Source organism: Abramis brama (genome assembly GCF_963993115.1).
Source record: "Abramis brama genome assembly, chromosome: 13".
Lineage (NCBI taxonomy): Eukaryota > Metazoa > Chordata > Actinopteri > Cypriniformes > Leuciscidae > Abramis > Abramis brama.
This window is the reverse complement of record NC_139975.1, coordinates 12,527,448-12,543,328: the sequence shown is the minus strand read 5'-3', so window position 1 is coordinate 12,543,328 and position 15,881 is coordinate 12,527,448. Positions and strand designations below refer to the sequence as shown.

Below are 15,881 nucleotides of genomic sequence, written 5' to 3'. Positions count from 1 at the left end.
CAAAGCGTCTATGACGTAGTGTCTCGTTCCCTGTTCTCAGGGAACATAGGTTACAGTCATAACCTGAGACGTTTTCTTCGGTTACAACGTGTAGAGCTCTCGGCCACTGTATGATCATTCTTTTATGCATTTTAATAATTACAGGTCAGAATAAGTATATTGTTTCATTTTTACATAAATACATCGGTTACGCTGAATGACCATGGTTTGTTTCTCTGAATGACATTTTGCAAAAAAGGGAAATAATATTGCTATTGTTACCATAATTGCAATGTTTTTAGTATTAAGGCCCGTTCACAACAAGGACAATAACTATAAAGATAACGATAAAGATATAGTTCTAAAAATCATTCTCAATGTTAAAGTATAGCAGAGTTCACACCATAGCTATAACGATAACAGCACAAACAATAATGTTGGAATCACTTTCAGAATGATTTTATCCAGCTGATGAACGATAAAAACATTGACAGCCAATAAAAGCCATCCTGCTGTAACGAGCTCAAGAATTTAAAGTGGCAGGCAACAAAACTGCAGTACATGCTTAGAATGAACAGCGTTATCGTTCATTGGTGTGGATGCTAATATAGTTACCATTACAGTTATCTTTATGGTTATTGTTCTTGTGAAAGGGCTTTAAGAGTGCCATCTTCGTGGGCATCTAAAATGAATCAATAACACAAATTAAACAATACAAAAATACATTAAAATTGCAATATGTATTAAGTTTAACACATATTTGTCAGTGCTAAACATTCCTCATTTATCTGTAATATAAATAAGATGCTAAAATAGTTATTTATACAGTGATACTGTCATTTAGTGTAATGGATGACCCTTTGGTGTTAACAGAGAATTTGCATTACACTGACTGACAAAAACATTACCCTAAATGACAAAACTTCAGCTTATATTGCAGGCCATCGACTGGCCACCTATATCAAACTGTGAGCTTGAGCAGTTAAGTTAATCACAATTATTTACATCTGCTTATCTTTCAAAAAATCTAACAATAAGTGTTTTTTGGCATTTCACTGAATGACATGCATTTTAGTAACTTAGGCTACCACACCATGAAAAGGTGGAATTGTCAAATATTTAAGAGCAATGAACCCGCTTTTCCACAGCAGCACACAGCATTCAGGCTGCCGTTTGATGATGTTGAATGATCTCTTACAAACTGCAATATCGGGACGAAAGTCCCCTGGTTATTTAAATACTTAAAAAAAAAAGACATAGTCCTTTTAATATAACACAGCCAACACTAATTTGAAAAAGAAAACAAATATGTTTTTTAACTTGGTATTTTATGTTTACTTAAAGATGAAATGGCAAAATCAGAGTCCGGACCATTACGCTGAATGACAATTTACACTTTGGAACATTATCCCCCATATGTTGACACTGTATTATGACAAAAGTGATCTGAAATATTAAAGTAGACACTTAACTTGCATTTAACATGTTTTTTGTTGTTGTTGTTGTTTTGTTTTTTTTTGTATATAAACTGACTTTTGTCAATTTAATTTGATATGGACACCAAAAAGGTGACGTCTCTAGTCTTTATTAACACATAATAACCAGAAAACATAATATTTAGCATGGCATGTTTTGGCCTTGATAACAGCTTTCATTCTTGCTGGCATTGTTTTTATGTACAGTACTTTTCCACAGTCTCTGTTGTTATTGACTAACAAATAGTTTCTAGTTGTTCCCAAACACTTGCTTTTATCTTTTGTGTGATCTATCTAAATTCAACATTTGTTCAATAAGATTCAAGTCCGGACTTTGAATTGGCCAACTGTGACTAAAGAGCTTACACGTACTGGTGGATTAACCATTACAGAAACATAAAAAAATAATTTTGGTAATCACCAATACTGTTAGTTTAGAGCTGTGGCACAAACCTAACATTGGGTGGTGGTCTAATAAATTGGTTAAGCACTGTGTGTATATATATCTAATGCTTTCATGGTGTTTACGCCAAATTCTGACTCTATCATCTGAATGTCGCAGCAGAAATCGAGACTCATCAGACCAATCTTCTATTGTCCAATTTTGGTGAATTCATGCAAATTTTAGGCATTTGCTTCAAGGTTCGACATGTTGTGCGTTCAGAGATGCTAGGTATTAACGAGTGGTTATTCAAGCTACTGTTGCCTTTCTATCAGCTCGAACCAGTCTGGCCATTCTCCTCTGACCTCTGGCATCAACAAATTTTTCGCCCACAGAACTGCTGCTCACTGGACAATTTCTTTTTTTATGACCATTCTCTGTAAACCCTAGATGGCAAAGCATGAAAAATCCCAGCAAATCAAAGGTTTCTGAAATACTCAGACCAGTCTGTCTGGAACCAACAACCATGCCAAGTTCAAAGTCACTTAAATCACATTTCTTCCCAATTTTAATGTTCAGTTTGAACTTTAACAGATCACCTTGACCATGAGTGCGTCTCAATCAGCTCCCTGGTTCAGTAGTCAGGGCACTGATCAGGGAGTCAGACATTTTACGGGCTGTCTCAATTGCAAAATCCTTCCAGTACTCTGGAACATTTAGCTCCCTAAAAAGTCACACAATTCACAGTGAAAACCAGGGAGCATCAATGCTCAGTATGGAAGTTCTAAAGCACGAAACAAATCACGTGAGCCAACTCACCACACATGACGAAATATGTTTTTTTAAGATACAAACCATTATTTAATTATATGTCAGCATAAACATACATTGCTAGACAGGTAATGAACAAAATCTAAGCCAACATCTATAATTTATTCTACAGCTGAAATGTTGCACGTATGTAACAAGCAAAGTATTTATTATTATATTGTTCAAAACTTGCAATACGTATAAATGCTGTAAGACAGGCATTTATTCTTATTTAGAAAAGAAAAATAAATTGTCCTTGCACCTTTTCTCTCTGAAAGCTCCTTAAGGCATGCACACTTTGAGACGCACACACCTTAAATTAATAAAAGGTTTCATATTTATTTCATACAATATAATCTGCATATTGGCCAACTGAATGAAGTAGGCGGGACATTCTTTAGAGCAGTGTGAAAGGCAAGAGAGAGAGAGAGATTTCTTTGCTATGAAATGTAATCTCCTGTATTGGTTTGTGAGTAATGGAGGCAGATTCAGTATTTCATTAAGTTGGCCGAAGTGATGTATCATCCCTCTCTTCTCAGTAACGTTGCATTAACTTATTAGCTTTACTCTCTCCATCTCGCTCTCCCGTTTTCACTTGCTCTCTCTTTCCCCCCGTCTGTCATTGAAACATAATCACCCTGTAAAAGTAGAGATAATAAAAGTAGAGGGAATAAATGACTTTAGGAGACAAAGAGAGAGAGAAGTAGTTTACAAGATGAGGGTATTTTCTCCCTTAATTTCATCACTGTGACCCAATAGACAGACTGATAGTCGGTCATGTATGTGGTTGTGAAGAATGCATCTGATATTTGTGTGTGCGCGTGCGCGCGCGCGCGTGTGTGTGTGTGTGTGTGTGCGTCAGTGCACATGTGTGCGTATTTGCATGTGTATTAATGGCTCTCTGCATGAGTGGAGACAGTTCATTACTGAAGCTGTCCTCCATCCAATGATAAAGTCTTTTTAATTATGCTTCATGAAACAATATTAAAGATTATTGGGGTGTGCCTAATTTTTCTAGAGAGTGCCACTCCTCTGCGGGACAGCTGCCATCGTGGGACAGATGAGAATGACTGGCGGCGGAGTGAACTAGAGACACGAAGTCGCTTGAGAGAATTAGTGCTGACTCAGCTCTTTTGGCCCATCTAGATGAAGAGCAAGATGTCGTGGACATTTTAATAATGGCAAATACTTCTAGCAGATGTAATGTGTGAGAGATAATGTACAGTCAGTCAGTTATTATTATGCCACAATATTTTGCGATAATGACTACTGTACATTATCCATCTTGTTACACAGCGACTGAATTCGCAGACGTTAAATATTGATTTAAGTTTAAATTATTTTCAAAATTATATATTTTATAGCTGCACCTTAAAACGGTTTAAAAATGTTACAAAATTAAACAATTACCTTACCGTATACAGTGAAAAATTGAAAATGGTTTAACATTGCATTGTCCTTTTACTGTAAAATACTTAATTTATGGTTTTTGAAAGAAAAAAAATTAAGTTCATGCCTGACACGTCAAATATGATTACATTTCACACAAATAATTTTGTTTCTTCTTATTTCTGTTATCAATAATGTACATTAGGGTGTTTTGTGTTACTTTTTCTGTTTGTTAGTTATTTCATGTGTATTGCATTATTTTAGAGTCCATGTCTGTTTTTACAGCTCCTTTCTCAGGAGCTCTGCCAAGAACAGGTCGATTTTGGCCTGTCTACTTAATATTCATGAGCCTCTCTTCTGATTGGCCTGTTGTTTTCTGAGTGACGCACGGCCAGGCTAACCACAAGTAACTAGGGTAATTTATGCTGTAGTCTGCTGTGGCTTGGTGATGCTCACAAGTAAGGTAAATAAAGCACCTGTAATGATGGTGATAAATTATTTGTTATTAGAGCATAAACATTCACAAACTAGCTAGCCTACTGTTAATTTAACATAAAAGCAAGCATAGGCTACTACGTGCATGGTTTGGCATAACAGAAATAGCGCAAAGTGCGCTCCCTTAATAACTCCTAAAAAGCTGATATCTCAGTTCATCGCGATCTCACAAAGCTCCGTTATTATCAATGAAGCTGACTGGACAATAAATCTTTCAGAATGTCTACACTTTGTTTGTTCTAATCAGAGGATCTGCCAGCACGCAGAATTCAGCACTGCACAAAAACTCAGTTTTGAGCGGTGAGTGGATTCTATCTTAAATGCATCTCATTGCGTTCAAGAAATCCACACATATGTCTGTGACTGGCTACATTGCTCAACACTGCAAACATGTTATAAATAGAAACTCGTTCTGGCCTGTAAATCGTTTTTATTTCGTTTTAGTTATTCTTGTTGCTTTTGTGCAACATATGAATTACGATTTATTTGTTTTTAGATGTTTTATTTTTAGATATTTCTATTTTGCAGGAGTCCCGCGAATCGTTTTATTCTCCCGCAACCCGCACACACACGAGTACCTTACCGCTCGCGCCCGCCATCAAATCTAGTCCCGCGCCGCACTCTGTTGCGTTGGGTCCAGCGGGAGTGCAGGTCTCTACATCCATCGACTAAACAGCATTTTCTCAACATGTTTCCATTGTTGTTGCTCTGCAACGATGTGGTCTGGGGTTGGGCAAAAGGAGGGAGGGACGGTGGGCAGTGCTCGGGGTGGGACTGAAGGCGGTGACTGAGTAGTTCTTACATCACATTTTTACGGAAGTCACAATGGCTCGTGAAAAGGCATAGCTACTTTATGCAGGCTGTGTGCATTTGTCTGTGGATTGACTGTTTTGAAACTTGTATGGTAGTTACATAGCCCCTAGACCTCTGTTACCATGAAAAAAGCCAGGAGATGTCATTTTTGACAATGAGACCTTTAAAACTGCAGCAAAAATATCAATATTGAAGTCCTCTGAGGACTACCTCATTGGTAAAATACTATGAATATGCACCCTTATTTTATGCCTGTTTGTTTGCAAATGTTTTCAATGTACTCAGGGGTGCTTAATTGACCAATTAACTTCAAATAAATAGTTGATTAAAGAAGAGATTCTTGAATAGAACATTCCAATGAGAGTTCATCTAGGAAAATATCAAACAATTAAATATACTATGTTGGTTATTAAAATAAAGAATCAATTCAGAATAAATTCCATTGTCTAATTAAAAGTGTTAATATGTAATTAGTCTTTTATATTAAAAAAAGAAGGGAAAAAAGATAAGGTCCCCAAACACACCCAGAAAGGCAGATAGAAGCTGGATGAAGAGACGTGGGAGGGTGTGAATTTATTTTCTCACTTTCATTTAGAAAATGTGACTGTCCTGGACTTATTTCAAAACTTGAATTTTCTCAAAGATTAGCCAATGTGAGCTCTTTTTCACACACACACACACACACAAACACACACACACACACACACACAAATCTCAGTCTCCTCTGATGCACTGATGCATTTAATCAGAGCGGCATTTTTCAGTGGAGGGAAAGTAATCATTTTTGCACAATAAGGCCCATCTGAAAACGTCCACTCACATTTGTGTGGTGGCAGCATGCAGCCCGGTGGATGCATTATGCATTCCAGTGATAGATTAGACTCATAGTATTTGTGCTGCCCTCTTGATGCTGAATGTCACCTGCTTTAATCATTCTTTCCCAAACAAACAACTTGAGTCTGCTCTTTTCCTAAAACTTTAGGCCCAAAACTGAAGAGAAACCACTCCACTTGGAGTGCTATATCATTTACAGAATGAATTGCAATCACGGAGGAAACACTGATTGACTGGAATAGAAGAGGTTCATGGAAATAAACGAAGGTCTTTTATATTGTTATTATTATTATTATTATTATTATATTGAAGAATCAGTTGAATTTATGATTTAATGACTTACTCATAATACACAAAGACACTTGTCTCCACCTACTGGCAAAACAACGCAATCTGCAGAAAGCTTGACTAAAATCGACACCAACATGCAAACAGTCTGCAATGTGCAAACACAGACAAGCAGAGAAATACAAGAGTAAAAAATTGGCCTGTGGCATGTTGCACAAAACTGGTTTCAGTTGCTACTCAGGTAAGTACAAGATTAGTTTGAGCAAACTCTGGTTTTTCAGGCTCAAGAAGGTTGATTGGTTTGTAACTTACGCTACACGGCTAACCCTCTCCGCTTCAGAGTTAATCGCAAACTCTGGATCAAACCTGAGTTGACAGAGAATGTTTATACAGAGCTTTGTGAGACCGCTGAACCTAATCTAAACCAGGTTGGATTTATCTTAACCTACTCTGAAAAGTGTGTTCAGCTAGCTTCGTGCAACAGGCCACTGGACAGTATATAAGTAGCCTAACGTTACTCAGGGTTTAGCCTACACAACAATGAAAGTGGTAAAAACGGAAAAGTTTTTCCATTGCGTTTTTCGTGTACAGAGTACAACATTGTCAAAACTATCCCATTCACACAGATCTGCAAAAACTACTAAAAACGCTGTATTCTGCTGCCAGGCCAAGTTGGCAATGTCGCTTTGTAAAGAAACACTTTGAGCAGAATATGCATGCGCATGACGTCACCGTTTTCACAAATTCGTTCCTGTTTACAGGGAGATGATAACAGTATAACGTTTTCAAAAACTTGAATTTGAAACCAGTTTTCAATAGTTTGCATTTTTAAACACCCTTGTAGTTTAAATGAGTAGCCGAAACGCTTAAAAAGTTTCCGTTTTTAGTGGAAAACGTGTCGTGATGTAAACAACCCCTTGTGAAAAAGAAGTGTACTTAATTGTATTGAAAGCGTACTTTTTGTGTGCTTAAAATAATAAAAGTATACTTTTTAAAAAATGCACTTGCAGATAATATAATATAATTAAAATTAAACACCACTTAAGTGTACTTAAATGGAATACACTTTAATGACAATATTTCTTAACACACTTAAGTGCACTTTTTACAAATGCACTTTGTAATAATATCTAATTAAGCTTAACTTAAAGTAAGTACACTTTCATGACAATATTTATAAACACACTTAAGTGTACTTTTTAAAAATGCACGTTGTAATAATGTCTAATTAAGTTTTACTTGAAGAAAGTACACTTTCTTCACAATATTTCTAAACACACTTAAGTGTACTTTTTAAAAATGCACTTTGTAATAATGTCTAATTAAGTTTTACTTGAAGAAAGTACACTTTCCTCACAATATTTCTAAACACACTTAAGTGTACTTTTTAAAAATGCACTTTGTAATAATATCTAATTAAGTTTTACTTAAGGAAAGTACACTTTCATCACAATATTTCTAAACACACTTAAGTGTACTTTTTAAAAATGCACATTATAATAATGTCTAATTAAGAGTAATGACGTTCGGGGTTGTGAATATGTTGATATGCAGACTGTCCGCCATTTTGTGAACGCTGTAACACGAGGTGATTGTGAAATGCGTTTAATTCGATTCAAATTGACTCCATTTACAAGGTTATAGTTCATTATGAATTTACTTTAAAATGGTGTTTGGTTTATTAAGTTATGTATACATATAAAGATCGGATGCACTTTCTCAGGCAAATGTTTCAGACATACATTCAGCTGATGTAAAGCCGCGTTTCCACCGAAATTACCCGGAACAATTTGTCCCAGGAACTTTTTTCCCAGGAACTTTTTTTGCCCCAGACCGGTTGCTTTCTGCGTTTACACCGCGGTCTAAAGTACCGGGAAGGTAAACTGCGCGCAACTGCTCCTCCCAGTCTGCGACGTACAGTAATCAGTTTTGAGCGCCACATTTATAATAAGTATGGAGGAGATTCAAACTGTGCTGCAGTTATGTATTGGTTTACTAACGAGGTAATTAACAAAACAAAATAGACGAGCACTGATACTAAAGCGTGTTCAGAAAGCTCGTATGCGTATAAAATTAGACAACGCATGTTATCAGTTATTGTGAGATGCCTGGGACGAACGCGCAAAAATTCCCTCTTTCGCAAATACGCTTAATAAAAAACCTGAACCCAGTCTATCAATCATAAATAGTGACAGTCTTGTAAATAGTTGTTTGTTACTAACCTCAAAGCGCTATTTCAATCCTGTTAGTAAATTTATAACATGGTTTGGAGTGCCTTGCAATAGATGACAATGTGTAAACATAATGACTTAATAATAAAAGCTGTGGCAGAAAAGAGACGAGCACTGATAAAGCGTGTTCAGTAAGCTCGTAATGCTAACGTTAGATATAAAATATGTTATCAGCTATTGCGGACATTGACCGTGAGATGGCTGGGACGAACGCGCAGAAAGTTTCCTCTTCCACAAAATAAAGCCTGAAACTCGTCGCCAGTCCACCATTTTTTTTTATTAAATTCCACATTTGCAGACAGACAACTCTTACTGCATGAAGCCACGACACGAACCGCAATAGATTTTTTTAAAAGGGAGGTTAAAAATAAATAAAATGCTGCGTGGAGTCATCCAACCAAAATGCGGCGTGAACACAACCAATCAGCTTGTGCAGCACACAAGTCCCACCCCTGAAAGTTCCTGAACTTTGAAAAAGTACTACCTCGTGAGCAGGGACTATCGGAGGGGGAAATATTTACCCGGAACTTCATTTAGACCCTGGTTCCTGCGGTGTAAACACATCGAGTACCAGCCCAAAGTTCCTAGTTCCTGGGGAAAGTTCCTGCGGTGGAAACGCGGCTTAATACTGTGTTATTTCCTGCCGCTGCAGAAAGAAAAATGAATGTTAAATATGTATGGTTTACATATGTTTATAAGGATCTTATGCATAATATGTTCAGTCAACATAATTGTTATATGCATCAAATATTCTTTTGACTCATTTGAGTAGATGTGCAAGAGTCTGTACAAAATGTATTGCCAAGACAGCACACCTTGATCAAGCTAAAACACTACTATCAAGTCACTAACTATCCTATAGCTTTAATGCTTTGAATCTTTTCCACCTGTGCATTTACATATGCCCCTATAATCACCATGTATTTTACAGGTAACAAACCAAAGGAAGAAGGCTGCAGCATTGCTGTGTCAACCGTGGTATATAGCCTTCAGGGACATCCTTCATGAAGATAGCTATGTGCGGCAAGCTTAAAATTCAAGATTACCTTTCTCAATTTGCATGGGTCTTGGGTTTGCATGGGTCATTTATCTATATTTGTGTAATTGATAAGTTATGTTTAATTCCCTGTAAATTAGCAATACAATGTTCTCTATTTTAATCACTTTAAGCCCAGTGTCAGTGAAGATGGCGTGGTCAGTGGAATCCTGGTGTTTGTGGGAAATAGAAAGAGCCTTGCCCAGCACTACGACGTGACCCTGATGACTGAGGTAATTCATCACACATTCATCAACAGTTAGCAGTCAAAAGTTTACGTACGCTTTGCAGAATAAACTGCTTCATCAGGGTAGTACTAAATAAAAAGAGAACATATACATTTTTGTGATCCCTCTTATTGCTAAAATTTGCAGATACTGCAAGGTGTATATAAACTTTAAAGCACAACTGTATATCTATCAATTTCATTCGTTTGAGCCAAATATAATAATGGACTGGATCTGTCTTGTAAACAAATGTTTTCCTTCTGTTTTTTTTTTTTTTTTTTTTTTTTTTTTTCCTCAAGGTATTTTTTCTGACTTTCCTGCCTCTTTGGAACATTTCCATTCACATTTACTCTGGAGAGCTTCTGGGACATTGACATAAACAGCACTTTCCAACAACTTCAAAAAAATTGGTGACATGATTTTGTTTTTCTTGTTTTTGTGCCTTTGGATTTCTTCAGTTTTTGTTTTGTTTTTAGACAAACTTATATTCACTGTAATGCTGGAGCATTTTGTCCTGTTTAATGTTGGTGCTATGTAAAGTGTGCTATGTTAATATTAGTTTATGCATTAGCCAACATGATCTAACAATGAGCATTTTTTTTTAAAGTATTTATTAATCTTTGTTAATATTAGTTCATTAAAATATAGTTTAAGTTAGTTAATACAATTTATAGTCATTGTTCATGTGAGTTCACAGTGCATTAACTAATTTTAGTACACAACTTTTGAATATAATAATGCATTATTAAATGTTGAAATTAACATTAACTAAGACTAATAAATGCTTAAAGTATTATTCATTCTTAGTTCATGTTAACTGAAGTAGTTAACTAATAATTTTGTAAAGCATTACCTGTTTGAATCTTAGTGTTGTACATGGAATGATACTTTTCTTCACATTTTGTTTGTATTAATTCATGGGTTGTGTGTTTGCTTCTAAAATGATGTGTGTACTGGTAATCCCTAGGTTATGGGGACCAAATTACCCCAAAAGTATAGTAATACCAGTAAATTACATGCAAACAATCTTATAAATCCATACAGGGGTGCGTTTCCCGAAAGCATCGTTGGCCAACTATGGTCGCAAGTTCATCGCAATGTCCATTGAACTCTATTGGTAACGAGGGAACTTGCGACCATAGTTGGCTAACGATGCTTTCGGGAAACGCACCCCAGAATGATGTTTTCTGAAAATGTAAAAATGCTAAATGTTTTCTGTGATGGATAGGTTTAGGTACCTTTGTATGAGGGAGAAAATGATTGTGCATAATAAGCATCATTGTCCTCCAGACTCTTTATAAATGAGTTAAAGGGATAGTTCACTTTAAAATGAAAATTCTGTCATCATACTCGCCCTCAAAAGTTGTTTCAAACCTGTATGAATTTATTTCTTCTGCTGAACACAAAGGAAGATATTTTAAAAAATGTCTGTAACCAAACAGTTAACTGGTACCATTGACTTCCATAGTATTTTTTTTTTCCTACTATGGAAGTTAATGGGACCAGTTAACTGGTTGGTCTTCGAAATATCATCTTTTGTGTTCAGCAGAAGAAATAAATTCATACAGGTTTGAAACAACTTGAGGGCGAGTATGATGACAGAATTTTCATTTTAAAGTGAACTATCCCTTTAAGGTGTTGTAACTGTTTATGTATAGTGTTTCTTTGGAGGTTTTTTGTGCATCAACAAAGATTTTTATGTATTTATTTTAGAGATTTTGTCAGTAAATGTACGTAGAGGGTTTTAAATTGAATTTGTGTTGATTGTAACTAGAGAGACAGCCTATGGACAAGTGATCCAGCACTCAGATTTCATCAAAAATATCTTAATTTATGTTCCGAAGATGAACGAAGGTCTTACGCGGTTGGAACAACATGAGGGTGAGTAATTACTGACAGAATTTTCATTTTTGGGTGAACTAACCCTTTAAGTTATTACTTTCCCATTAAAAGAGATAGGCGACCAAACTTATTTCATGTATGGAGCCATAGGCCTAGGCCTACTACAAAACCTCACCATGCCAAGCAAATATACAGAATATCTACTAGAAGTTAGAATTATGTTTATTTATTTAAAATAATAATTAGAAGAAAAATCAACAGAACCATACAAATGTTAATCAAGATTCTCAGCCATAATTAATTACAAAGACTCACTGAGAAGAGGAAAGGATCTGCGTCGCGTTTTTAAGACGCCATGAAAATCAATGATAGATGCAAAAATGCAATGGTCAAAATCACCCATCAAGCACATGTTTGCGTTTGCACACGAACAATTTGAATTCAAAGTTTCATTGGCTTACCTCAGGTCCTGATTCGCAGCGTTGGGAGTTCGCGCGCATTCACTTCCGAACAGTTCACGCCATGTCGTTACCGTAATTACGAGATGACAACCTGAGATATTCTACATCTTTTCGGCTCCGGTTCACGTCCTCGGCTCGAACTTGAAGTTATGCGTTTCTGTGGCAACGCTATCAATGTTAAAATAGTATAGTCGGAGCTCTCATAAAATTGATAAGCTGTAATTACGAGTTATGAATACAGTTTTTACAAGTTGGAAACTCGTAATTACGGTAATTCTGACATGGCGTGAGCGCACCTCATTTCAAGTATTAATTTGTAATAGGATAAAACATTGATTTAAACATAGAAACGTTTAGATATAGATCATCTATATCCAACAAAGAAAAAATATTTATTTTCTGTCTGTATAATTATTGACTTAAAATGATGGGTAACTGACAGCTAGCCAACTATTTTTTAATAACAACGTTATCATGGTCATCAATAAAAATATAAAAATACACCAAAAAAATTGATTGTCCCAATGGAATTATGATAGTGAACTCATGAGTGCTCATTAAAAAAAGGACACCAACTTTTAAAGTTGGTTTTAAAAGGATTAGAGATAAATAAGCTATGTCCAACATAGCAATCAAAAATATATATTTATTTATTTATTCATTCATTTATTTACTTAATTACTTGCTTATGTTTACTTGCTTACTTGGCCTTTTTTTATTTTTTATTAATTTTTATGGACAGAAAAAAAAATATATAATAATAATAAACACCTATTAATTGATAACTATAAAATATGTTATAATAGACATTTGTGTTTGTGTAAACCACAAAGCTGCCTAAAAATGATCTGTCCTTTTTAAAAACACAAAATTAAGGGATTTCCAGCTTTCATATCAGATTTTTTGCAATGAACTAGTCTGATATTTCAAAATTCACACATTATATGTTTTTAGTAAGACAATTGCTATGTTCAAATCATGCTCTTCATCCTGCTGTTCTCTATTCAGCTCTTCAGACCCAGTCTGCCCCTCAGCTTGACCTCCCTGCCAGCCCCTCGTCCATTAAATGTCATGCGTCTTGATGGCCTCATGAGAATGCTACAAAATATGGAGGAAGTTCAAGAGTGGGTACAGGCCTGGGAGCAATGGAAAGAGGTTGGTCAACATCACAAAATCCCAGTGTGGCAAGGTATAAAATGAAAAAGATTGAAAGGATGAAATGACTGGTTCTCCCAGAGAGTATCTCGGTGAGCCCTGAATTTACTGATCTGCTTCCAGATGTCGGCTACCTTCATCTGATTGGCTGCAGAAGACTCATTAGTCTGTGAAATGTTGTCATGATGCCAAAGAGAACACATAGAACTGCTCAGAATAAAAATATAAAAAAACAAAGGAAACAGACTGTTATGAAAATTGGGGGCTTTTTTCATTGCTTTTATTTTTTACATTCCTTGTTTTCATTTTTATATTTCATAAAATGTAGAATATATTCAGCTGTTGCATCGAGGTCTTTATAATGTAGTAGCCTACAAACATAGATAGATAGATAGATAGATAGATAGATAGATAGATAGATAGATAGATAGATAGATAGATAGATAGATAGATAGATAGATAGATAGATAGATAGATAGATAGATAGATAGATAGAGTATGCGATATGGCCACTAGATGGAAGCATTGTGCACATTTAAGACTCTAGATGTTTTTATCAGTCCAGCATGATCTCTGACTAATCAGTTCTTTCTTCTTTTGATAATTGATGGTACTATTGCATAATTACATTATTGTCAGTAATTTCATTTAAAATGTTATAGGCACACCACTTTAATAAAAGCATAAATCTGATTCAATATAACATCAGGCACTGTGTATTTCAGAAGGAACCCATAAAGAAAGCACACAGAGAGGAAGAAATGATTGAGAGATGAGTAGGAGAAAGCTTTATCCTCATTATGTCCAGACTGAGGGGACACTTAACATTTCTCATGATGAAAATATCTCTCTTTCCCCCTTTGGATTTAGATCTTGGCACAGACCGATATCAAGAGAGCCATCCCCACTTCTCTTATTCCAGGGATGTTTATAAATTTCCTTAAATGTCCATTCAGCCACTGTCACTTGTTTGCTCCCAGAATATCTAAAGATCAATTGCAGCGGATGTCACTCTGCTCCCATAAGCATGTTGTATACAGATTAAGTAGGCTATGTTATGTAAAACACAGCTTCGCCAAAGCCGCCCTTCTCCCAAGAACGTATTGATGAAGATGCAGCAAAACAACCTAAACTTCAGTGCACACTGTTTATTTGGAATAAAATGAAGATTTATTTCATAACACACGCTTGTCAAATAAATTTATTTGACCGACCACCTCACACAGACAACACTTAAATCGCTTTGACAATTTGTGAGAAAAAAAAAAAAATCCTTTATTTCTATGGCTCATACACACACAGGAAGTCCTAAACAATCTTGTTTGCACTACTGTTCCCCGAGGAGTTGCAGTATGTTGTTAAATCAAGTTATCCGGCATGCGTTGAGTGTCCCTCTGTGCTCTCAGCAACTTGCCTGTGTCCTCACATTGAGAATATGAAAGAACAGATAGAACAAACTATTCTTGGCGCAACCAACTCCCAGATGACTTTTTAATCTACTCAAAACATGTATTAACATAATTTTAAAGAGTTTAAAGGCATGTGAAGCATCTATTATCAACATCAAATCAATCAAAGCTTCAAAAATTGAACTCATATGAAATGTAAACAACTTGGAAATACGTTTTGAGAGGGAATCCCAGCTTGAAGGATGCTTTGATTTGCCTGAGTACACTTGAAAAGAGTCTCTGTTTTATAAAGTTGTTGGCATTAGTTCCTCCCCACCAGGATGAATGCTGCTTTCAAAGACTGGATTCCTACCTCAGCCACAACAGATAAAGACACCATATGTTTCACATTGAGCGTTCACAATGTAACCGTGTGTTTTATACTAGTCATAGTAAAAAGGCTCATGTTGTGTTAGGCCTCAGAGAAGCTTTACTTTGACCTCGCCACTGCCCTTCAAGGCCTTGCTTGCTTTTCTTTCTTTTCGTGACTGTGTCACATGGACAAGATAACAGTGTGGTATTTTCCTTAGGTTTATTAAGGTATGGTCACATTGTCCAAAAAAAGGTCCGTTGTCAATAGTGTAGCGATGTATGAAGCAGTAACACTTTACAATAAGGTCCTAATTAATTAACTAACAATGACCAATAGTGTTACAGTATTTATTCATCTTTGTTAACGTTAGTTAATAAGATAACATAAAAAAAACATAGTTAATAAGATGCACATAAAAATTAAACTGTACATTGTTAGTTCATGGTAGCTCTGGTCCATTAAATATTATTAAAAAAAATTTACCAACTCAGTATTTTCATCTTATTTTCCTGTACAAATCTTTTCTAAAAAGATTATTAAAATTAAGTGAGCTTTTGCTGAAAAAAAAAAAAAATCTCCCAATGGGGTATAAGAAAAATAAGCTTTTTTTCCATATGAATTGTTTTTTTTCTGACCTCATTGGCATATTTCTATTTATTTATTTTTTTAAGCATAAACTTATTTTGATTCATTTTGATACATT

The 15,881-nt window shown here is 35.6% G+C and overlaps 1 protein-coding gene across 1 annotated transcript in view; it reads left to right on the top strand.

The window, feature by feature from the left end:
• The window catches only part of LOC311094501 (uncharacterized protein), a 104,779-nt gene extending 94,321 nt beyond the window's left edge, over positions 1–10,458 (top strand). The window contains exons 4-6 of the mRNA XM_084132496.1: positions 9,628–9,714; positions 9,867–9,965; positions 10,259–10,458. Coding sequence (XP_083988622.1) covers positions 9,628–9,714; positions 9,867–9,965; positions 10,259–10,333 — 261 coding nt within the window. The 3' untranslated portion in view covers positions 10,334–10,458. The remainder of the gene's footprint in view (positions 1–9,627; positions 9,715–9,866; positions 9,966–10,258) is intronic.
• Positions 10,459–15,881: the final 5,423 nt, after the last annotated feature.